Below are 22,334 nucleotides of genomic sequence, written 5' to 3'. Positions count from 1 at the left end.
TATTCGTTTGGCGTATAGCATTATTTTATTTAGGATTCTTCACTTATTTTGAAGTTAGGTAATACTGAGTTTATAGATACTGGTTAAAATAAATTTTATAAAGTATTTAATGTAGTTTCTGTCGAATGCCCTAAAATGAGAACGAATTTCCTAACAGAGTGTGAAGACTGTTTTCCGCCCTGAAGATAAGGTCAAGCTGCTAACTATTAAGAGGCTACACCAGGGGCGAGAGAATTTGAAAATGTATTGCTGTCTCACCAATCTCAAGTCTCCCACCGCAGAGCGCGATAGAGACAATACGACAAAAGTTCTAATAAAAGAACAGAAAATCTTCGATTCGTTGTCCGCTGATTCCTTCTCCAAAACTTAACCGATTTAAGTACTTTTTTCATTAAGAATTAAAGAAAGGCTTGAACTGTGTTCCTGTTTTTTTTTTTTTTTTTTGTATATTCTTGCCAGTTTTGTTTTCTGGGTGTTTGAACACAGAGGAAAATCTGGCCATTTTTTTGGGTTTTTGGACTTATCTTTTTTAATAATAAAATTATGAAAAAAAAGAAAACATAGGGACATGCTAATAGTGGCCATAGATATTCAGGAAAAAATCATAACTCTACCGGCATTATCCAGGGAGGAAACAGGGGACAACGTTTGTATGGAAAAACGGCGGTGTGGACTCCTCTTCACAGTAAAAACAAGTCATTAATTATTACAACGCAAGGTTTGCAGCTGTCTTTGATGGCATGGCTAAAAAAGCACCACGGACTTATCAGTTATGAGCCATGTAAATATTTATTGTTTTTATTATTAACGGCGTAAATCCTTACTTAAAAACAAGTTTAGATAATGCAGGACACATATTTTATTTACTCATATATTTCAAGTTATAACATATTCATTAATAATTTAGCTTAGGATAGGGTGTCGGTGCTCAGGGCTTGGCGCCGGTCTGCGGCTGCAGCGGAGCGGGCAGCAGGCAGGCGGCGGCCGGCGCGCCGTCCAGCAGCGACGGCGACCGCACCGTCGGGCTGAACGGATCCGGCTGCTCCTGGACCGGGCTGAACGGATCCGGCTCGGAATGCACCGGTTTAAACGGATCCGGCTCAAAGAGTTGCGACTGCACGGGATTAAAAGGATCCGGCTGCGACTGCACAGTTTTGAACGGATCCGTCTGCGCCTGCATAGCTTCGAACGGATCCAGTTCCTGTCGCACCGGGCTGAAAGGATCGGGCTCCCGCTGCACCGGGCTGAAGGGATCCCGCGCCGGCCGCTCCGGGCTGAACGGGTCCGGCCCCCGCTCCGCCCGTGGAACTATCTCGAAGGAGTCGGACGCCTCCCTGGCCCTATCGTCGACGAGGCTAAACTCGTCGAACTTCTCCAGGACTTGCGCTAAGGCGCGGGCGGCGCGCGGGTCGGGGGGGCGCGGCGCGGGCGGCGGGTCGTCGGCCAGGCTGGCGTCGGCGCTGAGGTCGGACAGGTCGAGGTCGTAGTTGACGTCTGCGAGCCCCGGCGCCTCCGCCCCGAACTCGTCCGGCGTCGCGGGCTCGTCGAGCGACTTGGAGTCGAACGCGAAGCCGAGCGGCGACGGCGTCAGCAGCTCGAACGAGCCGGCCGGCTTCACGCGGCGCGGGGACTCGGGCGGGCTCCTCTCGAGGAGGAGGTACTCGGCGACGTCGGTCCGGTCCCGGAAAAGCGGTGCGGCGGGCGCGGGGGGTGCGGGGAGCTCCGGCGGGGGCGCGGGAGCGGGGGTGAGGTCGACGAGCGCGGCGGTGAGGGGGGCGCCCAGGCGCGGGATCTCGCGCCGCGGCTTTATGGTGAGCGGCGTGCGGGACACAACAGCCTGCACCTTCTTCGTGATCTCCTCCTAAAATTAATTTATTTTAGGTAAGAACAAAAATAATCCATTGTCCCTATTGTGTTTGTTATCAACTTATCACATAAGTGTCGTGAGTCGTGACACAATTGCGAAACGTACGGGGCCGAACTTCGTCTCAATACTCTAGCAATGTATTTCAAGTTCTCTATCACACATCAGCGTAATTTACGCCGCGTTCGGCGTAGCGCGTAACCTTCCGTCGGGCGATTTTTTCAGTTACGCATTTGATGTATTTTGCATACATATCAGGCGACAGGTGGTCGGTTTGCCGCTGTACTTTCGGCGCCGTACGTTCGGTGTCCTTACTCTAAAGTCCCCCCTCAGGGCTCACCTCGAAGGTGTTAGCCGTGTCGGCGAGTCTGTCGGCAGCGGCGAGCAGAGGGGGCAGCTCTGCCGCCAGCGCATCCGCGCGCGCCCGCAGCTCCTCCGCCTCGTGCGTCGCGCCGCACAGCGACAGCGTCGCCGCCTATGACAATGTATTGCGAACTAAATTACAAGTCCAAGAATCAACACAATTAGACAATAAATAACAACCTTTTTTTTGTAATTAAAATGTAATAGCAAAAATTAAGTTCATATGCCACAGAATGTTATCTGTGGCCTAAATAACCTATGTATGAATAATTTAATGCGACACAGCCGTCACTCGAAATAACAAAATAACATTAGTTTTTACTTTTACTTAACCAATGCAAAATTATACATTTAAATATACATGTTTTAAAATGGCGGCGTTAGTTACGACGAGGTTACGACTTTGGTCAAAAGAACCTTAGTGTTTCCTAGATTTGAAATGGCATGGCTCCCGGGATCATTCACTTGTAATGTAACGTTACAAGGTCGAGTCCATCAGTGATGGAGCAGTTCCGAGCAATGCGCAGTGCGCACCTTGTAATTTTATCTTACGTTATCTTACATTATGTAATATTATGTAATATTATCTTACTCAAAGTCGAATGTTACATTAACGGGAATGCTCGTCAGTTAGGGAGGTAGTATTGTAATGTAATGCTTAGTCGAATCTTTAGTGTCTAAACACACTAGGCCGAAGTTACGCGGCGTAAATTCCGCATGATTACGTCCGCAATGTCAAACGCATACAAAATACGGACGGAACGCGAATACAAACAAACAAATACACTTTATTGTGCACAAAAATTACAAAAATACTTAAATATAAACAACAATTATTGGTAAATCAGACATGTAAACAAAGGCGGCCTTATTACTTTGAAGCCATTTATGAATAGTGTGTCATCGGTAACTTAAAATACATTGCGGGCGTAATCATGCGGAATTTACGCCGCGTAACTTCGGCCTAGCGTGTTTAGACACTAAATGTTACATTACACGTAAATGCTCGTCAGTCAGAGAGTTATTTGTGTAAACTGTAATGTAATGGTCGAATCTATAATGTTACATTACACGAGTGACGAGAGTGGTCGCGGTGAGGGCACCTTCATATAACACAAGCCTTATTACCCAGGCGCTGCCGCCGATGGAGGCGGGCATGGCCATGTAGCTGTCGAACTCCGCCTGCGCCATGCCCAGAGACTCCGCCGTCAGGTTCTCGATGAACGACACCGCGCAGCACTGTCGCAGAATGGACACACGACATGTCACACATAAGCCAGGTTCAGAGAAGTTGCTTCCTACTTTATAGTCAGATGGCGGACCTAAGTAATTTGGTCGCGTTAAGTCAAACCCGTCAGACCGATCACAAGTCACAACTAACATTGAATTGACATAAGCCGACCAAATGACGTAGGTCCGTCAACTGTCTATGAATCAATTTCTTTGATGGTCCGAAAATTGATACAATAGGTTCAGTGGTCTGTACAAAACTGCTAAAAACTTTACTGGACCCGGAGCTACGTTGCGAGAAATGTGCTTTTTGAAACCAATAGAATCGCTTCGCCTGACCACGTTCAGGGGGGCTAAAATGGTCGCTTTGGAGAATCACATTATGAATCATAATATGATTCATTTTTTTTAAATCGCAAAATGCAAGTCTGCTTGCAATAGGGTTGATGACAAGGTCATAGATTAGTGAATTTTGTTAATAAAATAAAGAAATCACGATAAAAAATAAGTGTTCCCAAAATTTCAGCTCGATAGCATTTGTATTTTTTTTGTTATGCGCCTTCAAAGTTTGATAATCAAGTCGATTTTTTTTTTCAATTATATTTCTTAATATTTGTATACCATTCGATAACTTATGCAATTAAAAGCAACTTTTGTTATTAGACCACTTTCATAAACGCAATATTTAATATACCTATCGAACAAAGTTCTCGCCCGATGCATACAAACTACGAAAGAGTGACGTCAGTCTTTCGTAGCACTTTGTATGGAGCGTTTCGGGCAGGTCTATTTTATGAGATGTTAAAATTGTCATATCTAGGTGAATTTTTAAGCTATCAAAGTCATTCTTTCAGCGATGTTTCTATTTTTTAAGAGTCGTTCAATTACCAATAAGAAAAAAAAAATAGTCATCAAGCCTATTCATGTATACAGCTCGACAATGCTTTAAATTAACGTAGCGAAAAAAGGAACTAACGCTGCCATTATACAAAAACGTCATTTTTGACAGTTCTTCACCAGCAGCGCCCCTGCCCACGTTCATTTAAAGCCTTGTCGCACTTTAGCAATTCGTACCAATTTGACATTTGTCAGTTTGACAGTTTTGACAATTCATTTGCTGAATTGATTGAGAGGAATTGCTATGTGACCTTTTTAATCCCGCAGGTTAGCGATTCTGAAGGATTTTAAAAACACTATACTATCAAAAACACTATATAATTTTTGGACTCGACACGCGCGAGTTTCACCCGCTTACGGCAAAATGTAATTTCCACAGGTCCTACCTAAATCACTTTTCTGATTTTAATGAATAAATAGATGATTAATAAATAATAATGTATAGGTTATTTTAGTAAAGAAGAAGGTGAATAGTTTTAAACGAATGTAATAATGTTACCAGGTTAGTGAAGTAGTATCCGGCCTCGCCCGTCATGAGCCGCTGCGCGCGCGTGAACCGCGTCACGAAGTTGATGTTGCTCACCAGACGCGGCGGGTTCGCCTTCAACACCTATGTTGAAACAATGTTTTTATCATAAAATTGTTATACCATCAGAAAGAGGTTTGTTCGATGATCGTTTACGTCAAATGGGCTCTAAACGTTCTTTACCGATTTTAATGTAATAAATTATATTAAAATGTTTTAAAGACAGACACAAAGTAAACCACGAAAATATTATATGACATAGTATACTTAAGACTACTTTTTAAAGCGGGAAATGTACCGAGTATTTTATTTCCCCGAAAAAACACTTCAGTTTTTAAATCTTTCTCTTAAATCATCGATTACTATTCAACTATAATAAAAATATAATAATTAATAACACTACAATTGAAAACGACATTAAGATCTGTTGAATCATTTATGATCTCATCTTTTTACACATTCAGTATTTTTATACTTATTGTATCGGCGTACATCGATGTATAAGAATGAAACATACGGTGAATATGAGTGCAGGCAGCAGGTCGTCAGCGGAGGCGGGGCGGTCGGGGGGCGCGGCTAGCTCGAGGGCGTGTCGGGCGGCGCGGGTGACGGCGCGCAGCTTGGCGGCGGGGGCGGGCACGCCGTCCACGTCGAGCAGCGCCGCCACGCCCCCGTACAGCGGCCCAGCCCCGCCCACCCGGCAGCCCAGCGCCGCCGCCCCCACCCAGCCCAGCGCCGCCACGCGCTCCGCCAGCGCCCGGTCCGCGCGCTCGTCGCCCGTGCCCGCCGGCGAGAACACCACGCCCGGCAACCTGACACACGAAACATTCATGTTATTTTTTTTGTGCTGAATGCAGGTCACGTAGCCCTGATGTGACTGCGACCCTTGAGGATCTGTGACTGCTTCGCATTAGAGTACCGTCCCCAACCTAATGCTGCTCATAAATTGAACGATGTGGTTGGGGTTGGTGCCACGAAATTCCTCTGTGGATGAGTATTAATGTTATACCGACTTTACACTTGTATCGACCTCAAAAAAAAACATGTTGACATAGGATGGAGAGAGTGTGGATTGAATGATCTAAACGGTGGTCATTTTAAAGTAGTGATTTGTGATATAATTAATATTAATGCTAAAACAATGAATATTTAAGTCAATATGAAGTTCAGCGCCTGGTCAATTATAGTGGATTATAATATTATTAGTTATTTTATTACATACTCGTGCAGGAAGCCCATGGCGTGCTCCTCGGCCCAGTCGACGACCTGCTCGCGCGTGTCCGCGTCCGCGGCCGCGAAGTGCGGCGTCGTGTCCATGTACTTGATGAATCGCTACAACGATAAATACGTCGGTTATAGAAGACAAAAAATGCTTTTTTGGGACTTGAGTATGACAATATACAGTAGTAATTATTATTTTCTGTCAGTAAAAACTAGTAAAGTCGGGTTTGTTTATTTTGACGTACTCTGTGAATTGTTTTTAAGGTTCTGGTGTTTTAAAACAGCCGGGTTTTAAGCGACTTTAAAAAAGGAGAAAGTTTCTCATTCGACTATAATAAATAACTAGCTATTTGACCGAGCTTTGCTCGGTATTCGATAAAACACGAATAAAATGTCATTTTCTAAAAATTATTCCTAGCTAGATCGATTTATCACCCCCGAAAACCCCTATACATGTATACTAAATTTCATGAAAATCGTTGGAACCGATTCCGAGATTCGAATTATATAAGTATACAATGTGTCCCGACACCGGTGTCCGATCCTTTAATGTCATGATCTATGGCATATTTTATCGACAAATTGGTTCTCAAATTTTTTCTCTGTCTCACGGTTGTAAAATGGCAGCCATTTTAGTTTTTCTCGGGCTTTCACACTAATCTGACCAGTACTTCTCATGTAAATATCCTATGAAGATTAAAAAAGGTCTCATTTGATAGCTAAACTTGTGGACTGCTTACATAGGCAATATGTTATAAATTTCGTGGACTTTAACATAGAAAAACCAAAGTTTAAGAAAAAAAATTGTGTATTTTTTTATTAATGGCTTTTTGTAAAAAATCTAGCAGATTAAACTGGTTCTTTTTTGTTTTGAAAAGATAGAGGAGGTTTTCATCTTATATAAATTCTTTACTTCAATTCCCTAAGACCCAGTTTCATCAAGCAATGTTAAATAAATAAAGCCTGTTAGAGCTATCGAGCGTTCCACCATGCCCTAATGTCCTGTTAAATCACCTAACACGGTGTTAAATTTAATTCCTGCTGTGGAGGTCCGTTAAATATTTGACAGGCTGTTATATGAGTCAAAATAACAACTTTCAAAGACAATAATATGCAATATCAATAAAAGAATCTGTTTTGACTTTTGAGTCTTTCCGCCATGTTTCCGCTACGTCCTTATTATTAATTATTTTCATAGTTATGCATAATTATTTATTTTCACTGTGTCAAAAATTCAGCCTTCGGATTTTCCTTGATATTGCAAATATACTAACTTGTATCAAAATTACCAAACCGAAATATGTAAATAAAAGTTTGTATTATGATTCATGTTTTCAGCTTTGGCAGATAATAATTATTAACCTGGTAAATTAAGAAGAACTATTATAGCGTAACAAATGTATGCGATCAGTGATATTTTAATTTGGTCGCATTATCTACTATTATACTAATAAGGAAGAAAGTGACACATTGCAGCAAACATGTCGTATCAATCTTGTACATTGCAATTTCGTCGCCTTATAACAAGAATGAACGAATTGATAGTTATTCACTCGTTGGTCACTTAACATTGCATTTACCAATCCGCTGTTAAATTTTTACTGTGGGACATAAATCTTGCACATCTGTAAGGGACCTAGATATTTTTAATGATTCCTGTAAGAGTTTGAAAAGCAAATTAACCAAATACAATACTCAAACTTCAGTTTTCGAGAATTAAAACTACTTTGTAATCGTTATTAGATTTAAGAAATAATATCTACTGTCCTTAATGAATGCTGTACACGCCTATAATTGGCTTACACATAAGTGCATGTTTTAGTTTAAGTATATTTAAATGTATTTCTGTGTTTTGCTGTTGGCGAGTCTAATAAAGAAATAAATAAATAAATGTAGGTGTCTCGTAAACATATCAGCTGACCTGGTATTGGCGCTGCACACGCTCGGCGAGGTCGTCGACGGGCATAGCGGGCGCGGCGCGCACCACGTCCACGATAAGCGAGTGCACGAACACGCGCGCGTCGCGCTCCGCCGCCGCGGGGAGGCGGGGCCAGCGCGCGCGGAACTCGCGCTTCATCGCCACATTCACCGACTCCGGCACCTTGAACTCCGCCGCGCGCCGCTCCACCCCGCCCCCGCCCCCGCCCGCCTCGCTCACCTCGCCTATAACATACGACCTATTAAAACGGTTAGGTTATGTCTCAATTTATATTTCTGGTTAAGTATTTACTACAGAAACTTTGCTTGGTCTTGAAGCTGAGCAATATAATCTATTATAATATAACGTGTTTAATAATTAATTTTCCGAGCATACCTACTATAGGTAATAGGACCCGTGTATTCTCGACGCATGAACTCCGAAGATTTGTAATGAATGTAGCGTCGCGGGACTCGCTACTCGTGGATCACTGATCAGACGGTGTTTGTGGACAGATCATGATTAGACTGTGACACATCGTTGGTGGCTACTTTACGTCAGTGTACATGTCGCAGCCGACTGGTTTAAATAGCCGTTCAATCAAACAGCTAGCCTTTTGACTGAACAACGCCATTCAATCACACGGCTATACGTCGTTTAGCCGACTTGTTGACTACAACGTTCAACACTACAGCTAGACGACGCTTAGCCAACTGGTCTGTTTTTGTTTGGGGGGGGGAGGGGCTATGCCCCCCGAGCCCCCCTTTTATTTAAAGGCGGTCGCCGGCTGCTGTCGCCGGCTGCTGCCGCAGCACGCTCGCTGCGCTCGCTCGGCTCCCTCTGTGTTGTGGTCTAAGTTCTAACCTAACCTAACCAACTTTTGGACTTTCTGGATTGTGTTTGTTTTTGTTTTTACGGGGGGCTGTGCCCCGCGAACCCCCCTTTCGGGGGAGGCTGAGTCCATCCATTTCATAATCCCGTAATTTCTCCTCGAATATTTGTTGAAATTTTAATTCACTCGTATGTGCCTCGACAATTTTTGTCTCTTTAATAACACTTGTAACTTTTATTACCTACTTTCTTTCCGAAAAACAACCACAAACACCAACAAACACCTGCTAGTTGACGCCATATTGTAAATAAAACGCACCTAGCGCCGCAGCGGTGCGCGCTAAACTACTTCAATTAGACGTTGAACGTTTTGAGCGACTAAAATATTCAATAGAAAAACTAGACGTGTGATTGAATGGCGTTGTTCAGTCAAAGGGCTAGCTGTTTGATTAAACGGCCATTTAAACCAGTCGGCTGCGACATACACATAGATCCCATTCCCCTTTGGTATGGACCAGCAATTTGAATGTTGCGGCCTAGGCATACAGTATGATCTATTTTTTTTATTTAAGGGGGCAAACGAGCAAACAGGCCACCTGATGGAAAGCAACTAACGTAGCCAATGTCCACTTGCAAATTAAAAGAGCTGCAAGTGCGGGCCTTTTAAGAGGGAATACGGTCTCTTGTTGAAGGTTTGCAAGAAACTCACCAGCGTTGCTCTTCTTGAAGACGCTGAACTTGAGCAGGTTGCCCTTCTTGTCGCTCTGCTTGAGGCGCTTCTCCTCGAACTTGGAGAAGGAAGAGTGGCTGGTCAGCTTGATGCCGCGCTCCGCCTTCCTCGCCTCCGGCTTAGGTAGGGTAGACGATGATGATGATGACGCCTTCTCTGGAAATTAAATTGGTAAGTTATTACCTAATAGCCAAGGCATTATTTTATAGACATATAACAATAGAGGAGAAAAAATTACAGATTTGTATCTTTGTATGTGGGCATTCCCGAGCATTCTCACAAATCTTACAATTTTAAATTCTTTTATGATTAGATTTCACCAGAGACCAGCCATACAATTCCTCTATGGATTTCACATTAATACATAAATTATAGTAGGCAACTATTCCACTTATTATTGTATTTCGTTGTTTAAAAGCTATTTTAAACAAAGGCAAAATTGATAAAATATATTGAATAATTAAATTAACAATAGAGTATTTAGTCTATACTAATATTATAAATGCGAAAGTCGATCTCATATCCAGTTCACGACGCGATATCTCACCGAGCGCGTGACTCGATCTCATATCCTATTTTAGTAATATTTTGATCTATGCAATACAGGAATATTCTTTGATCTCTTGTTTATCTATCCCAACCCCGAACAATCTCTGTCTGTCTGTCTGTCTCGCTTTCACGCCAAAACTACCGAACCGATTGTAATGAAATTTTGTATACAGATAGTCTAAAGCCTGAGAAAGGACATAGGCTACTTTTTAACTGGAAAAAGGGTTGTAAGGGGGTGAAAATGCGTAAATGACATTGGGACCTTTATGACCCGCTTTACGAAATTCAGCAAACACGAATGAAACTTATATTAATTTTTAGATAACCTTGCATAAGTTATAACTGTGTAGTTTTTTTTTTTTAATAAAGTAATGGGAATGTAGAGATAATGACAAAAATATGTTTTAGTTTTTGCACATTTTCATGCTCAATAATATTAGTAACTAACTAAGATTTTATACACAGTGCCTAAGACCATCATATTATATTAGGCGTGGAATGCGGTGAGAGGGTTACGATTAATATTAATAAAGATTTGTGCATAAAAACGACACATTTTTTTCTTTAACACCTACATCGTTATTGAGATATTTGACATGATTTTATACAAAAAGATAGTGAATAGAGTAAATGTAATCATTCTTTGTTATTATTATAAGAAACAAAGTGCTTTCCGTAATGATAATTATTTTACTTTGATATAAAACTGATACATTGAGTCACTTTTTTAATTTAAAATTTAAAATTAATATTCCCATACCCCACAATAATGAGCTTTAAATCAGTACATGTAGAAGTCTCGGGCTTTAAAATAAGGTATGAATCATTAGTGTTTGCCGTGGGTATTTTGTCCATATTAAAGGTCCCAATGTCCTTTTGTTCAAATTAAGTTAGTTCCAAAAATTCATAATAGATGGCGCCGTGCGTCTCCTACATCGCGCTGACGCTTGTTCAAAAGTCTTTCTATAAGAGGTGGTATCATCTTATATTCAATTTTCGATTTTTTCGATCGTTATTTCTATTTACGTTATTAAATAACTCAGTACTTTATCTATGCAGTGACGTAACCTGAAACCTATCACTGATAAATAGTTTATGGGTAAAGTTGTGTAATTGGGGGTTAAATAAGCTTTAAAATTTGGCATAAAATATAAAATTTATTTAAAAAAAAATGAAATATTATGTGCACACTGCAAAGCTGTTTTGATTTAAGGGGTCTGGTACCTGGTTTTTTTATAAAAGCTTTTGACACCAATTTTGTTGACATTGCGCGCTATATAAACTGAAGTCCACGCGGACGAAGTCGCGGGCAAGAGCTGGTTTTAAATATATGTAGATACATTGTTAATTACTTTCGATTTCAATGTGAGCAAAAATTGTTTTAGCAAGAAACTCAACCAAATTAATGTGCCATCTCGCGTAGTACGCGTCGCAGTTGAAACATGTAATTTAAATTGGTAGCACATTAAGCTTAGTTTACGTTTTGATCAAAATAAATTAAAATTGTAGTGTGATAAAAAGTTTATCAATGCCTAAATTAGTTTCCTATTAACTAATGACCTGCAATCAGTAAACAACAATTTTTATGACCTTATCCTTCAATCATTACATGTATAGTGCTAGAATTCGATAACACATCTCAAGGTTGTCTGATAGTTTGTGATAAAAAAAAGGCTGAGCAAAGGTTCAGTCTACTAGTCCCGGACGCCTCCCTATCTGTGATCAGATCTCCGTGGAGGTCACAGAACCTGCTCTTTGTTCTGTTACAGCTAGATGTTATAACACTGATTAGATTTGTGAAGTGATAAGATTCATAGATTCAAGATAAACTGTAACCTAGTCCCTGATTACATCGATTTGTCCATGTTAATAAGAGACTTTAATTATTTACATTCAAGAAGCTGACAATCGCAGAACCAGTTTCAAAAATGTTTGAGACAGATATAAAGTACACCACAGAAAATGACATAGGCTGACTTTTAATTGCAGCAAAATTGACTGTTTCCGCAATTAAATGCACAAACAGAATGTAAAAAGTGACAACTATAACATAGTAAAAGGAGGGGAAGTAAGTTATCTTCATACAAAGGCACCACGCATGGCTTGAATGTTTGCGGCATAGTATCAATGTGTCGCCACGTACGGCACACAACAAAATCTCGGCTGTACCAGCCTAGTAAAACTGGCCGAGATTTTGTTGTGTGCCGTGTGGCGACGCATTGATACTATGGCGCACACATACAAGCCGCGCGCGGTGGCTTTGTATGAAGATAACTACTTCCCTTCCTTTTACTATGACTATAATCTTATGCAAAAACATTGTGACAGGTGGTAATTGTACACAATTTGATAAAACTTATTATTTGATAACTGATATTCATCATGTATAAATTGTATATTATATTTTCATTTTTGTTTGTGTTTGTTTGTAGTATCTATGTCATTGAACAGATATGACTTGGAAATCAGACAGTAAATATTTTTGTAAATTAACTTAGATCTTATCAAATGAGAACACTAATTAAATTATAATAACTATGTCTCAAATTGTAAAATTTGTCAATATAATTTAACACCTCCATCGTGTGTATCGCAGACACAATAGATTTTCAACTGTTATGTGGCAGCCGGCTGCAGCTTGGGGATTGATACTTATTTTACCCTATTGTTTATTATTACTGTGAATTAGAAAGTAATTTCTTTACCTGCCCTCCTTTGTCTCTGTTGCTGTTTGCGGAAGCATTCCGAGCAGTAGCCCTGCCACTGTGGGTTGCCGTAGTACACACAGCCATTCTTGCATTTCAAATCGCTCTGGTCGATCCTCAGCGACGGCATCTTGGACGCAAAAATCATATACTTGTAAGATCTTTGTAAATTGTGACCGTACCACATTGTCACCAAATTGAGTAGTATAAAAACCAGGTTTCGGCCGATTCCTCTCTCGTTTAGGATGTTATTTTTAGTACTCTGCACTCGAAGAGCCGCCCGAAAAGAGACTCCAGGGAAATTTCAGCCCATAGTCGTAGAAATTTAATAATATCGAGTATCACGAAAAGCTTGCGTTTCATCGCAAATCGCAGGCACAACGACGACCGTTCAACGGCTCTCGTAGTTATATAGCCTACTCCTTATCATTAATATACTTGAGTACATAGATAGACGCTAAAGTTATTGTCTCGTATAAACGATACGAAGATTAAAATATTATCGCTCTTACCTTTTGTACTTAGTTTTTCATGGCTCACGATCAGTTTGGTTTGTTAATACATATTATTATACATAACATTATGTACTACAAGTCACTAACACTCATTTGTAATATATTTTCGATAAACTAATTGAAATGACTAATTTATTTGGAATTTAAATAGGAAAAAAACATGAAATATTCTAAAAAAAATTGGCCATTTTCCCATTTGTGATTGACTTTTGACATATCACATATTTTTTTAATTGTCACTGTCAATAAATGACATTTCATGGAGGTATTGACATTTGCTCTACCCACAGACAAAAAAATAGGCGTATTCAGTTTAAATCTACAAATTAGGGCTAAAAAGAAAAGGTTAAAAAGAAAAACAAATAACATTAAAATCTAATTTATTAGCTACAAACAAATGAGTTTTTAGTATTCATTTTTCTAAAAGTAAGGTTTATACGAGCTCCCAAAAGCTTCTTTCTCGCCGGCAACGAGTGGTACCAAATATCGTTCGTCGGGGGGTTCATTAAAAGAACACTTCCATGTTCTAATTTAACGGTAACTGGAAACCACACAAAATAATATTAATTAATATCTTTGTCTTATTATTTTTTATCTCGAAGACGTATGCTACTTATAGCTGTAGTTCATGTTCGTTCTAGTTACACCTCGACACTAATTCAATAATCTTGATCGTACATTTATTACTATGAGTAATTATGACTACTTATGACCCATATCTAGCTATAAATTTAATTTATTACGTCATTAAATAAGAGTTTAAAATGTAGATCAAAGTACTTATACAGAAATGTATTTCAATCGCAAGTTCGCAACCCATTCCTACGTGGTCATCAAAAACCATCCCTAAAAATCAACTACAAATTAATGAAGGTACTGCATAGGTACTGTACCTACCTATCACTATATAACCTCCATTAAACATGGAGGTGAATGGAGGTCAGTGTACTGTATCAAAATGGAGATGGCATTTGGTTACCAAAGCTACAGAGTTTCAAACATGAACTTTGGTTTTAGTTGTCAACTGGTAAATTCAATATCTCGATTGAGATGGATTATTTACAAATAACAGATGGACAATACACCAAAACAATTTATATGATGGTAAGCCATGGTTAAAAGTTCTAAGCACCATAAATAACTTATTAAATATCGAGCTTTAAGGAAACAAAGACGTAACTGATAAACGAACCAAGTTATCTATCAGGTGCGTCGTTACCAAAAAATGCGATCCGTTACTAGTCCAACGGCAAATAGCGATATCAAAGATAAAAATGCAATTATACTTAATCTTCACGACAGTATCACAATGTTGTTATCAACTTAATAATCTCTTAAATCAATATTACCTCAGTTTTTACATGGAAGACCTATTTTTTGTAAGAATGGGTCGACTCCTACGAATAAATAGTCTCATAGAAAACCGGTGTAAAATAAGGAAAGAGGTAACGGGAAGTCTAATAATTCCACTACAATTTGGCGGCAAGTTGTAACGTTTCTGTAAATTGTAAATACTTAAATATGATTTTATGCATTCTGATTTCTATGCGTTCGGCTGTAAGTCTAATGATGTAATGATGTAATACAATGGCTATCAGAAGCCCGATAACTCTCCTCCACTTTTGGTACAAGGAGCAGCTCAAGTGCCACTTTAATTCTATAATTATCATTAGCTGAACCTTGAATGTTTAGGACTATGCCAGAGTTACCAAGGTTTTAGTGGTCAGGGGTATCTTAGGTTACTGCGGCAGTTCTTGAAACTAGCCTTGATTCGGCTTTCGATGCAATGCTTCACTCCAGTATTCTTTAACTCCATTGCACCACAACGATGCAAATCGCATAATATGACAAGCTTGAACCACGCACCTCACGCGTGTTAAATATTAGCGTAATCAGCACACTCAAATTCATTGCTTCCTGTTGACCATGAAGTCGTTTGAAAAGAAGCAGCGAAATCCGCTACCGTTGCGGGGTTCGGTCAACTTCATCAGTCTTGTTTATAACCATGGATATAACAAGATACACGTGTCGTAGTAAAATAATTATACTATTGTGTTATCAACTGCATCATGTACCTACTTATGTGAAGTTGTGCAAAGTTTGTCTGCATTGTTTTTGCATTGTCTGCGACCATACGTTGCCCACATGTTCAACACACTGCTGTATTTGCAACTTGTAACATTATTGCACAATACCAATTATAAGCCCACACACGTTCTGATAGATCCTCCATACTATAGTTTTGTTATTGGCTTAAAAGTTTATCGACTTCATGATTTCGTAGTAGAAGTTATTCGATAGTATTTCGATAGGTTTACATTACCGATGCGGTATTTAGGTCAGTCTTCTAGGAGTTATCTTCATATTTACAAAATATTATGTTTATTGCTAAAACTGCTCGCACCTCAGGGTACCTACTCTGCCCTAGCTCAGGTAGAAATAATTTATGACATGAATGAGCCCTATGCAAATATTATTTCCATCATAACTCATTAATGTATCGTTAGGAAAATTAAGCCCAAACAAACATTTACGTAATGTTTATGACTGTCGGAACGAGCCAGAAAATATAGGAATTAAGTTGAAAACAACTGCATCTATCATTTTAAATACTTATTATGTTACTATTTAATTTAGAAAACTGTTACTGGTTATGATTTTGATAATGAGTTTTCTTCGAATGACGTTATATCTCCCTGCTGTATTTACTTTGTGGCTTCTTTTGTGGAAATTTTAATCGAAATTAAATCATATTATTAAAACAAGACAAATATTATTACAGATAAAAGATGCGAGGTTCGATGACGCCATAAAGGCACTAAACGACGCAAGCAACTTTAACTCCAATAGGGCCGGCCTATCTCTACTGGGGTACTGCTATTTCAGAACTCAGTCCTTCGTAGAGGCTGCAAACTGCTATGAAAAACTATCTGCCATGCACCCAGATGTACCCGAATACAAACTGTACTTTGCACAAGCACTGTACGAAGCGTCGATGTTTGACGAGGCCTACAAGAACACTTTACAAATAACGGCGCCGGACTTAGAGAAGAAAGTCATCAAACTACAAGCAGCTATCAAATATGGAGAGGACGATACTATTACAGCGAAAGCATTCGTGGATTCGTTTCCGGGCGACGATCCCGAGAAAGACATAAATCTTGGATGTTTGCTGTACAAAGAGAATCAGTTCGAAGAAGCGTTACAAAAGTTCTCAAGAAGTTTAAATATCTTGGGTTTCAACGCACATCTTCACTACAATGTAGCTTTATGCTACTTCAGGCTGAAGGAGTATCCTCAAGCCTTAAAGCATATTACTCTAGTTATCGAAAGGGGCATTAGAGATCATCCCGAATTAGCAGTAGGAATGCAGGCTGACACCTCGGAAGTGAAGTCGGTGGGTAACACCTTAACTCTGCACGAAACTGCCCTCACAGAGGTGTTTAATCTGAAGGCGGCGATTGAATTTCAATTAAAGAATTATGAAGCGGCAAGAGAAGCTCTATCAGACATGCCGCCTCGTCACGAGCACGAATTGGACGCAATAACTCTACATAACATAGCGTTGACATCGATAGATACCAAACCGAACGACAGTTTTGAAAAGCTACACTTTTTGCTGCAGCTAGATCCTTTCCCCTCTGAAACTTTCGCTAACTTGTTGCTTCTGTACTGTAAATTCGAATACTACGATTTGGCTGCAGATATTTTAGCAGAGAACGCACAATTTACTTACAAATATTTGACGCCGTATTTGTACGACTATTTAGATGCTATCATAACGAGCCAAACCGCTCCAGAGGAAGCATTTCAAAAGTACGAGGACATCGCTTCAAAGCATGCGGAGCAACTAAGAAAATTGACGAAAGTGGTTCAAGACAGTCGATCTCAGGGTGACAACGATCAAGTGAAAAAGGCCGTCATGGAGTACGAAGAAGCTTTAGAAAGATACATTCCAGTGGTAATGGCTCAAGCTAAGATATATTGGGACATGGAGGATTACAGCCAAGTCGAGAAGATATTTCGAAAGTCAGTGGAATTCTGCAACGAATCTGATGTTTGGCGTCTAAACGTCGCCCACGTGCTGTTCATGCAGGAAAATAAGTACAAAGAAGCGGCAAATTTTTATGAACCCATAGTCAAAAAGCAGTACGACAATATTTTAGATGTCAGCGCTGTTGTTCTGGCAAATTTGTGCGTCTCCTATATCATGACCTCCCAAAACGAAGAAGCCGAAGATATAATGCGCAAGATAGAAAAAGAAGAGGAGCAGCAGATTTTCGAGGACCCGCAGAAGAAGTTTTACCACTTGTGCATCGTTAACTTGGTGATTGGAACTCTCTATTGCGCGAAGGGAAATTACGAATTCGGTATATCGAGAGTTATAAAGTCTATAGAGCCGTTCAATAAGCGACTGGGCACAGATACTTGGTACTACGCCAAGAGATGTTTCCTATCGTTTCTAGAAAATCTTTCGAAACATTTAATCGTCGTGAAGGATAACACTATAAAGGAATGTCTGCACTTTCTAGAGGGATGCGAGACTTACGGCCGGCACGTGAGTACCGTCATAGAGACTCCGATCCACGAGGACGACGCCAACAACAAGGCCAAACAGACGGTCACGTACGAGGCAAGATTGCTGCGCTATATGTTCTACAAGTTGAGGAGCATCGACAGCTCTGTAACCATTAACAAGTACGAAGATTTAAAATAAGTCACCTGATGGAATTTGTCTTTTGTTAGGTCCAGGTTTTCGTGCGTCTTTGTGCTTCAACACAAACGGCCTCTCCTCCCCGAATGATATGGACGCAATAGGATAGTTTGTATCGAGATCGGGCTCGTTATCCCTGTGTTCACCCATGTGGTCCTTGCCATTTCTATATCTAAAAGAATAGTTAAATAAAGGAGAAATGATTAACAAAGTATCGAATTATATGTTAAGGACACGAAAAGTCCATTTCCGCTTTCGTTTCAATAAATATTTAAGATATAATATAACGCGGAAGTTGCGAAAATAAGCAAAACAAACTCTCGAGATGAAGGACAATAGTAGATAAGGTTATTGTCAATATGATTTGCCTGAATAAATGTACTAAAATAAGAGCTTGTCTTCCTTTTAGATACATTAAGTACCTTATTAATTCTTTTCCCTTTTTATTAGAATGAATATAAGCAAAACAAATCAGACAAAGGATAAAATAGATTAAGTGTCAAAATTCTTTGGCGGATTTATATTATAATAATGCATGTCTTATAGAAAATACCAGTCTAACAACTTACTTATTGACTAGTACGAAATCGTATTTTATGCCCGTCATCTTATGAAGGAAGTCTCGTAGCTCCAGTACGACCGCAGGCCAGGGTAGCGCCGGCACCTTCAGCCCGGAGTATGTGTAAGTGATGCCGGGATCGCCGTATGCGACCTGCTGCCGCGGCAATGGGTATACTTTACCGAAAACCCTAAAAATATTATCGGTACATACTTACTTAAGAGGCGAACAAAGTCCCAAAATTACGATGAACCAATTTAACGTAAACTGCACCTAAGTGGTAGAGAATTATGTAACACTTACTGTGAAATTAATAAGAATGAACTTACTTAATTTTTGCCAAATCACCTGTAAAATATTCTAAGTTTTCGTTAAGTTCCTTCAATATACGATTTGCAACAGATCTTGCGATGGGAACTGCGTAGTCCAAGTCCAGTCCTTCATTTTCTATTTTCTTCCAAGAAATATCATTTGCTTCAATTGTTTTCAATTCTGATGACATATTATTTAAATCTTGTGACGTTAAATTTTATGACCGAATTCGCAATTGAGGGTATTCATGAAATTTTCTGAATTCTCTTGTGTTCCAGATTTTCTTCGATGATAAACTAAAGTGACTTTGAGTATTTTTGTGTTATTGAACAAATAAAATATGTAAATAACCAACAAAAACTCCTTCAAAAATCAAAATACTCGATGCATGGTTATGTTTTAGGTAAAGAGAGAGTATGGAGATAGTTTTAGGTTATGTTTTAAATAGTTTGACAAGTGACAACTTAGTAATGTTATTTTCTTCACCCACAGACTCTTAACTTTACAGATTAAATAGCCTTTTTTTTTAATACAAGTAATAATATGCCGTATGATGCGATACACCGAAAGCCATAAGTCATTAATTTTCAGTGTATTCATATATTATAGATCTCGAACTAAGTCCATTTAAGAAACTATTTTTACTTATGCAGTTTATACTATAACTAGTATCCGAATGGAACGTCGTCTTCTGAGATTTGGCCAGAAATTGTTGCACCTCTAGCTTCATATCTTCTTTAAACAGGTCATCTTTGGTACATACTATAAACTTGCTGCAATAAACTTTCAGATCATTGTGCATTGTTATTACTCAGTAAAATTGTTGCTACTGAGTAATAATATTTAATAAATTGTTTTCAATAATTTTCTTCTCTTTATCTAATTTCTCTAGAGATGACCTTAAAATCGCATTCTCACAACAGAGTTCAATGTATGATTTAAAAAAACTTTGATCTTCATGTTTTTGAGCATCTTCGACATTCACATTTGACCTTTTTTTTGCCACTATCTCTACTTTATTTTCGTTTTTCTTTTCATGCTGAAGATCTAAAACAAGTTTGGCGAATTTCTTTCGCTCCTTCATTAGGTATTCGATTATAAGATAGAGGAATATATGGTTTACAACATTGTACAAAAATTTTGGTTCTTTTGAACTTTTATGAAGGTGTTTTAGTAAATATTTAGTTTTAAGACAAAATATAATGATGGCATATTTATAAGAAAAATATTTCAAGATAGAGACAATGTGTAATTTAATTTTATGTTGCCAATATATCCTACTTCTCCACACTAGAATACCAATACCAAAAAGCAAAATTTGTAGTGTATACATCATAATTCCAAACACATTAACTTCTCCAATAAACCACAAAAACCTTGATTGTTCATTTACAGATTTTGTGTTACAGTGAAACTCTGAAATTTAACAGATAAAATAATATGTTTATTAATTTAACATACTCACAGCTCAAAAACAATATAATATTACAATTTACAAGTAACCAAGAATTAAACAATTTCCAGTGTCAATTCACAGTGAAACTGAACAAGCAGAAAGTTGTTTCTACATTGTTTTCTAAAGTATTCAGTGTTGGTATACAATATCCCGTAGATCGTGGAAAAACAAGACACAATAGAATATCTATTGTGTCTTGGTCACTGGTGACCATAATATGGGGCTTGATGAATTAACAATTATCAAATTAAAACATTGAAACGAGATTTTTACCTGCTAGTTTCTCATTATTTCTATCATTGTTGTAATAATTAAGAAAATAATTGGCAAAGCATAATCCTAGCCACAAGAGAAAATTTAATGTTACCAGCCATTTCAGTGCAATATACATGTCCAAATAGAATATTATTAACTGAAGAAATTGTATAAAATACAAAACAATTAACTTTTTAAATACATTATTTATCCAGCAATTTTATGACCAAAAAAAATTAAAGATTTCTAAGTTATTGACATTAGCTGTCTTTTAAATTTTTTTCATGCCAGTAGTCTCAATACAAAGTGCAGTTAAATTATCTTATATTTTTAAACGAGCAATTCTTGTATATATATAATTGGAATCTCGGAATCGGCTCCAATGATTTTCATGAAATTTAGTATACCTATAGGGCGTTTCGGGGGCGATAAATCGATCTAGCTAGGCATCATTTCTAGAAAATGTCATTTTCATTGGATACCGAGCAAAGCTCGGTCAAACAGCTAGTTCTTATATTAAATAAACAAATAAACCTATTACTTCATTCCCAGAAGCCTTTGTATTTTAACTTGAATGGCTAGACCCAACAATGTCACATTTTTCTTATACCACTCTTTATTGTAATCCAGGTGAGCTTTCCAGTTTTTGTCCAAGAAGGCTTTATAAAAAACACTCATTTCATCAGCAGTAAGATTTGTTTTCCCTTCTGGAAGATTTTTCTTCAAATAATCTTCACGTTCCTGGAAAGACGTACAAAATATTTTATGATACGCGGTTTAATTTGAACTAATTTTTAATATAATATCCAGCACAGAACAACTTTGAAGACAATTGAAGAGTGGTTACTGGTTAGGTTACACCGTTACATAAAATACTTGCCTTGAAAAACCTTGAATTATGCTGCGTCCAAAAGTTTTGGTTCCATTCTTGCACTTCTATTCTTAATTCTCTATATTTCTTTTCAAGCGTAGTTTCATTTTCTGGCTTTTTAAACACAATTCTTCTTAAGTTAGAAACGGGATCCGGAGGCCCGATCATGTCACTGGATATATTGTGTGGCTGGGGTGGCTGCACACTTTTTTGGTCTGGTATGGTACTTTGTGTTCGTAATATTAATCTTAAATTCAAATAATTGTTTTTCAAAATACTTTTAGTAAACATTTTTAAGATTCTAAATAATTTCACATCCCCATTGTACCTAAATAATCAAAACTGATGTTTACTGTCGTCTGTCAAGTGTCACATTTGACATTTTTTTTTTTCATATAATGGCACTTCGGCTATAACCATGGCCAGTGTCGAGTATAATTAATATGGCGGGAAAACAATATTCTTTATATAATTTTTTCTATAGTATCGTCAGGTCAGTCAGGTCTAAAGTCTAGTCAAAATCTAAGCATAAAGTCAATACAGTCAAGAAGTCAAGTAGGTCGATTCAGTAAAGTGGTAGGACGCTTTACTGAAACTTTTGATGGAGTTTTGGAGGGAACACAAAAGAGCACGTTTCTGGTTATTATATCACTTTCCTACACTTGTGCACGATAACGAATATTTAATGGTTAATATCCTACCAATATTACACATTAAAAAGCCAGATAACACAATTTTAGGAAAATAATATAAAAACACAACATCACTCTTTCACATTCTTCCAAAAACCCACATTTGACATTGTTAGTGGCTAACAT

The 22,334-nt window shown here is 38.5% G+C and overlaps 4 protein-coding genes across 6 annotated transcripts; 1 reads left to right on the top strand and 3 right to left on the bottom strand.

Moving 5' to 3' along the window:
- Positions 1-841: 841 nt before the first annotated feature.
- On the bottom strand, positions 842-13,538 carry LOC121731581 (rab5 GDP/GTP exchange factor). Of its 3 annotated transcripts, XM_042121073.1 has the most exons (10): positions 13,347-13,538; positions 12,835-12,964; positions 9,560-9,736; positions 8,023-8,264; positions 6,103-6,212; positions 5,398-5,692; positions 4,854-4,964; positions 3,356-3,466; positions 2,205-2,339; positions 842-1,861 (listed from the first exon to the last, which is right to left on the bottom strand). In XM_042121073.1, the coding sequence occupies exons 2-10, from the start codon at positions 12,962-12,964 to the stop codon at positions 929-931; spliced, it is 2,244 nt and encodes a 747-aa protein (XP_041977007.1). In that variant the 5' UTR covers positions 13,347-13,538; the 3' UTR covers positions 842-928. The 3 variants fall into 3 exon arrangements, with proteins under 3 accessions (XP_041977007.1, XP_041977006.1, XP_041977005.1); XM_042121072.1 differs by lacking the exon at positions 13,347-13,538 and having other exon boundaries at positions 8,023-8,254; positions 9,556-9,736; positions 12,835-13,253; XM_042121071.1 differs by lacking the exon at positions 13,347-13,538 and having other exon boundaries at positions 12,835-13,253.
- A 174-nt stretch (positions 13,539-13,712) lies between these two features.
- On the bottom strand, positions 13,713-20,139 carry LOC121731583 (DNA oxidative demethylase ALKBH2-like). The gene is made up of 4 exons (XM_042121075.1): positions 18,952-20,139; positions 18,633-18,812; positions 18,072-18,235; positions 13,713-13,890 (listed from the first exon to the last, which is right to left on the bottom strand). Exons 1-4 carry the CDS (start codon positions 19,122-19,124, stop codon positions 13,733-13,735), a joined length of 675 nt encoding a protein of 224 aa, XP_041977009.1. The 5' UTR covers positions 19,125-20,139; the 3' UTR covers positions 13,713-13,732.
- LOC121731582 (tetratricopeptide repeat protein 30A) lies at positions 14,322-18,141 on the top strand. The gene is made up of 2 exons (XM_042121074.1): positions 14,322-14,453; positions 16,132-18,141. The coding sequence occupies exons 1-2, from the start codon at positions 14,400-14,402 to the stop codon at positions 18,064-18,066; spliced, it is 1,989 nt and encodes a 662-aa protein (XP_041977008.1). The 5' UTR covers positions 14,322-14,399; the 3' UTR covers positions 18,067-18,141.
- A 23-nt stretch (positions 20,140-20,162) lies between the features above and the next one.
- On the bottom strand, positions 20,163-21,854 carry LOC121731584 (COA8 family protein CG14806, mitochondrial). The gene is made up of 3 exons (XM_042121076.1): positions 21,526-21,854; positions 21,187-21,386; positions 20,163-20,350 (listed from the first exon to the last, which is right to left on the bottom strand). Exons 1-3 carry the CDS (start codon positions 21,805-21,807, stop codon positions 20,338-20,340), a joined length of 495 nt encoding a protein of 164 aa, XP_041977010.1. The 5' UTR covers positions 21,808-21,854; the 3' UTR covers positions 20,163-20,337.
- Positions 21,855-22,334: the final 480 nt, after the last annotated feature.

This window comes from Aricia agestis, chromosome 11, assembly GCF_905147365.1.
Source record: "Aricia agestis chromosome 11, ilAriAges1.1, whole genome shotgun sequence".
Taxonomy (NCBI): Eukaryota; Metazoa; Arthropoda; class Insecta; order Lepidoptera; family Lycaenidae; genus Aricia; species Aricia agestis.
The sequence above is the reverse complement of the archived record's forward strand: the minus strand, read 5'-3'. Positions and strand labels throughout refer to the sequence as shown.

Bases quoted from the DNA above. Each gene is read 5' to 3' on its own strand.
- LOC121731582 (XM_042121074.1), top strand. From the start codon at position 14,400: ATGGATTATTTACAAATAACAGATGGACAATACACCAAAACAATTTAT. The intron at 14,454-16,131 runs GTAAGCCATGGT...ATATTATTACAG, and splicing joins CCAAAACAATTTATATGATG to ATAAAAGATGCGAGGTTCGA.
- LOC121731583 (XM_042121075.1), bottom strand. From the start codon at position 19,124: ATGTCATCAGAATTGAAAACAATTGAAGCAAATGATATTTCTTGGAAG. The intron at 18,813-18,951 runs GTAAGTTCATTC...TAATATTTTTAG, and splicing joins GGTGATTTGGCAAAAATTAA to GGTTTTCGGTAAAGTATACC. The intron at 18,236-18,632 runs GTAAGTTGTTAG...CTATTCTTTTAG, and splicing joins GATTTCGTACTAGTCAATAA to ATATAGAAATGGCAAGGACC.
- LOC121731584 (XM_042121076.1), bottom strand. From the start codon at position 21,807: ATGTTTACTAAAAGTATTTTGAAAAACAATTATTTGAATTTAAGATTA. The intron at 21,387-21,525 runs GCAAGTATTTTA...ACGTCTTTCCAG, and splicing joins ATAATTCAAGGTTTTTCAAG to GAACGTGAAGATTATTTGAA.
- LOC121731581 (XM_042121071.1), bottom strand. From the start codon at position 13,021: ATGTGGTACGGTCACAATTTACAAAGATCTTACAAGTATATGATTTTT. The intron at 8,265-9,559 runs GTGAGTTTCTTG...CGTATGTTATAG, and splicing joins CTTCAAGAAGAGCAACGCTG to GCGAGGTGAGCGAGGCGGGC. The intron at 2,340-3,355 runs GTAATAAGGCTT...ACATTGTCATAG, and splicing joins CCATCGGCGGCAGCGCCTGG to GCGGCGACGCTGTCGCTGTG.